This window comes from Electrophorus electricus, chromosome 16 (assembly GCF_013358815.1).
Source record: "Electrophorus electricus isolate fEleEle1 chromosome 16, fEleEle1.pri, whole genome shotgun sequence".
Classification (NCBI taxonomy): domain Eukaryota; kingdom Metazoa; phylum Chordata; class Actinopteri; order Gymnotiformes; family Gymnotidae; genus Electrophorus; species Electrophorus electricus.
Window position 1 is genome coordinate 4,798,812 of NC_049550.1, and position 4,379 is coordinate 4,803,190.

The window sequence follows — 4,379 nt, forward strand, 5'->3', positions numbered from 1 at the left end:
GCTGTGGGATTATCAGCCTGTGTTCTGAAATTAATTTTTTAAGGAATGAGTGGTTTGTCAGAAATGCAGGACTTGGGTAATGAGAATCAGGGGTTTTCATCTTATGTAACTTCCCATGATAGAGAAAACATGCCACAGATTTTTTTTCTGTTTTAGAGATATGTGTGTGTGTGTGTGTGTGTGTGTGTGTGTGTGTGTGTGTGTGTGTGTGTGTGTGTGTGTGTGTGTGTGTGTGTGTGTGTTTATATATATATAATATATATATACAGGATGGAAACATTGTTTAGTGTCACATGGGTTTACATTTTGACCGGCTCAAGACCAAACTGTTATGAATGTGACCAGAATCATTCCTGTAACTGTGCTGCAAAAAATTTCATGCAAGTCCCTGTAGTCCCTACAAATGTTCTTGCCCTTGATTTGTCATTTAATGACATTGTGTCGGTTGAGCAGAATGATCTCAGTACATACACTGAACTGAAAATGTTAAATCTGCAAAAGAACAAACTTAGGATCATCCACACAGAAGCATTTGATTCACGGCACAACCTGGAAATCCTTGACCTCTTTCAATAAACTGGAAAACATTTCTTCATCCTGGTTTCATCATTTTAAATCTCCAAAGCACCTTAACCTTTTGGGAAATCTATACACAACATTAAGATCTGTTCCCCTCTTCCAGTTTGCAGAAAATATGGGATCTCTAAAATTTGGTAACCTTTCATTAAAGGAAGTGAAAAAGAATGTCGTAAATAACCTTATGCATCTGGATGAGATGATGTTTGTTGGCACTAACCTGAAGTTTTATGAGACAGGTAGCTTCAAGAAAGCCCATCCATCAGAACAGTTTCCCTAAGCATCCAAGATCTATTTGAGGAAGACTCAGTCCTTGTCTCAAAGATTCTTCGAGACATTTTCCACCCTGAGACATCTCTTACTCTCAGAGATGTTATATTGGACATTAAATATTCTTTGCAACCTTTTAAAGATGTTAGAAAAGGGGGCACCACAAGGTTAACTATGAATAATATGAGCACAACAGATGAGACAATCACCTGCTTACTGGAAATTATGAATGGTTCTCCACTGTCTTATGTTGGGCTTGAGAACATAAAGCTTAGAGGTACAGGCTAGTGGGGAAAAAGCAAACTAGACACATTATGAAAGCCTGCACACCATCTTTATTTGTAATACTCAAATCCAAGGCTTCTTTACTTTCAGTAGCATGTTGAATTGAGGGTTTCTTCTGAAGTGTCCCTTTGAGGTGTCCGTAATCAATAGCACAGTTTTTGTTATGCCATGTACCACCTCTGTTCTTGGATTTGAGCCAAAATCTTTTATCAGATCTAACTGTGCAGGAAACCTTATGTAAGGGTCAAGGTGTAGTTCATAATCTCATCACACTCAATATGAGCCACAACTCATTAACATCTCTTGAGGTCCCAGGTTGCCTCTTGTGGTGCCTCTTGCAAGACTGACATTTCTAGACATGAGTTACAATAACTTTATGACAATGCTGCAGAAATGGACTTGGCCTGCAAATCTAATATTTTTAAATTTGTCTGCCACAAAGCTTCAAAGGGTAACACCATGCCTACCTGGCAGCCTCACAGTTCTTGATCTCAGTAAAAATGACTTGACATTTTTCCACCATGACCTTCCCAATCTCAAGCATCTTCACCTTTCAGGCAACAGGTTTATTCGATTCCCTGTGGGGGGAAGGTTTCCCAGCCTGGAGGTATTGCTCATACAAAAAAAAACCCAACTTGAATATACTCAACAGGAGTGACCTAATGGGGTTCAAAAACCTGCAATATTTGGAAGCTGGTCAAAACAATTTCATATGTACCTGTGAGCTTGTAAGATTCTTTAGGAGTAAAGTTGACCACTTGGTCACCCTAGGGGATGGTTACCATAGCTATGTGTGTGACTCTCCATTTACTTTAAGCGGTCATACAGTCAAAGGTGCTCAGTTGTCAGTCTTTGAATGTCACATGACCTGTGCAATCTCTATCCTCTGCACTCTAATCATACTTTCCCTAGTCCTTGTTAGTGTAGCTTGTCACAAGCTGCATATTATATGGTATCTACAAATGACCATTGCATGTTTACGCATGAAACAAAAACCTGCAATACACAGAGCAGGTGTGAACTTTTGCTATGATGCTTTTGTGTCATATAGTCAATGAGGTGCTGAGTGGGTTGAGGACATACCTGTTCCAGCACCGGAGAATTGTCTGCCTCCATTCGCCCTCTGTCTACACAAACGAGACTTCTGTCCTGGCTGGTGGGATGCTGACAGTATCATTGAGTCCACCGAGAAGAGCCGTAGCTCTTTTAATTTCTTATTTATTGCCATCATACTGAATAGTGTTCAGGTGTTTTGTTTTGTTTTTTACATCAATTGCATTTATTAAGCTCAAAAACATCTGGCCTGCCTTCTGCCTCCCGCTGTTAATACATTATTGAAAGAGTCTGGCATGTTTGGGACATTTTGCATGACAAAAGTGTGATACTGAGCCCCCTTGTGTCACTTCCTGTCCAAACCAGATTTGACATTTTTCTTGGCTATCATATTTTATACAAATTATTTTAAAATTTTAATAAAATCCAGAATGGGCAGGCCATAAAACTAACTGAAATGTGTAATTTCTGACATACATGGCAAAATGTACATATTTGGAAATATTAATATATCTACTTTGCAGTTTGACTTTTCTTCCTGATGCTTGTAGAATTTGTTACAGAAGATATTTCTTTAATGAAGCTTTAAGGTTTATGGTCCAAACAATTGCTTTCTTACCAATTTATCATATTTTGAGATCTAATCTGTATCTTTAACACATCAAATTCTAATAATTTTAAGAGTATGGAACCTTAGCTTTAACAAAGGAAATTGTCATTTGTTTTAAATGTCACATGAAATGTTTGTATGACTGGTAAATGTCATTGTAAGTCAGTGTTTTGTTTCCTTTGATCTAATAAAAAAAATAATTAATGCATAATATTACTAGAATTGCTAACAATATTATTCTCTCCCTATTTTTTTCTCTCCATCACACACACACAAACATACCAACACACTCATACACAAACACACCAACACACTCATACACCAACACGTAATAATGCTGTTGATTATGTTCTATCTCAACATGGATCTGCAAATCCAATTTGTTATTAAAAAATAACAGATTTCAGTAAGTTAGTGAAGTTACATTAATCAATTATTATTTTGGAACTCACTGAAATACATATAAAATGTAAACTGAGTGTGTGTGTGAGAGAGAGAGAGAGAGAGAGAGAGAGAGAGAGAGAGAGAGAGAGAGAGAGAGAGAGAGAGAGAGAGAGAGTATGTGGTGTGTCCTGTGCACTTGTATTTTGGTTATCTTGGTCACTTTGTCTGTAAGAAGTAAACTGTACTTTGAATAGAACTGTATGGATTTGAATATTCACATAACAAGGGACCATCGTATGAGTGCACTGGCAATTATTTAAGATTTGATTGAATAAATATGGGCCTATAGTTATATGATCAAATCTACTAGATTGATAAACACTATTCTATGTTTGATTGAATTCATATTTGTGTTCAACTACAAAACAACTGTAAAAAGAAATTTTAAAAATTAGACAATAGAGGCATTTATAGTTTTGAAGTTTCAAAGGAATTAGATGAACACATTTTTTTTCAGATTTACTTGGGGTGCCAATAAAATCACATTTGGTTTTTTTTCACATTGTAGGTAACAGTCATTCCATAATCTGCTTCTAGAGTGATTCACTGTGCAACTAAATTGAATGTTTCCAATTGCTTACTTATGAGGAAGGCTAAATACTTTATCTTGTTTCTGCTGTTATTTGACTTGTATTCAAAACATACTTCCAAAAACCCTTTCCTGAAAATCATTATGGTATATGTATCTGTGCAGGCCATATAGTTCCCTGTCAAATCACTGTGTTGTGTAATCACTTACAAAAGTTCAAATACCGACCAAACTGACCATCTGTTTTGCTAAGGGGTTAGGTTTTGTTTTTACAGATAAAGGCAGCAAAATAATTTGTTTTGAAGTGTGTGTGTATGTGTGTGTATGTGTGTGTGTGTGTGTGTGTGTGAGAGAGAGAGAGAGAGAGAGAGAGAGAGAGAGAGAGAGAGAGAGAGAGAGAGAGAATGAAAGAGATATACGCCATCACTTCAACAAGTCTGGAATGCATATTAATGTCTATTGTCTTTAAAAAGAAATGACAACAGCCCTCCCCTGCATTGCTTTAAGGCGGGTTTGGTGTACAGGGCGGCCGTATGGAAGGGGGCGGAGTTCCCCCGTTTCTCGGCGCGCCGCAAGCGCAGGCAGCTGAGGGAGGAGGAGGAGGAGGAGGCA

At 37.6% G+C, this 4,379-nt stretch overlaps 1 protein-coding gene across 1 annotated transcript; it reads left to right on the forward strand.

Annotated features, from left to right (window-relative positions):
• Positions 1 to 1,530: 1,530 nt before the first annotated feature.
• On the forward strand, positions 1,531 to 2,967 carry tlr2 (toll-like receptor 2). Its single transcript, XM_035534996.1, is given in 1 exon segment — positions 1,531 to 2,967. A coding segment is annotated over 1 exon segment (765 nt). The 5' UTR covers positions 1,531 to 1,652; the 3' UTR covers positions 2,418 to 2,967.
• The last annotated feature ends 1,412 nt before the right edge of the window (positions 2,968 to 4,379 follow it).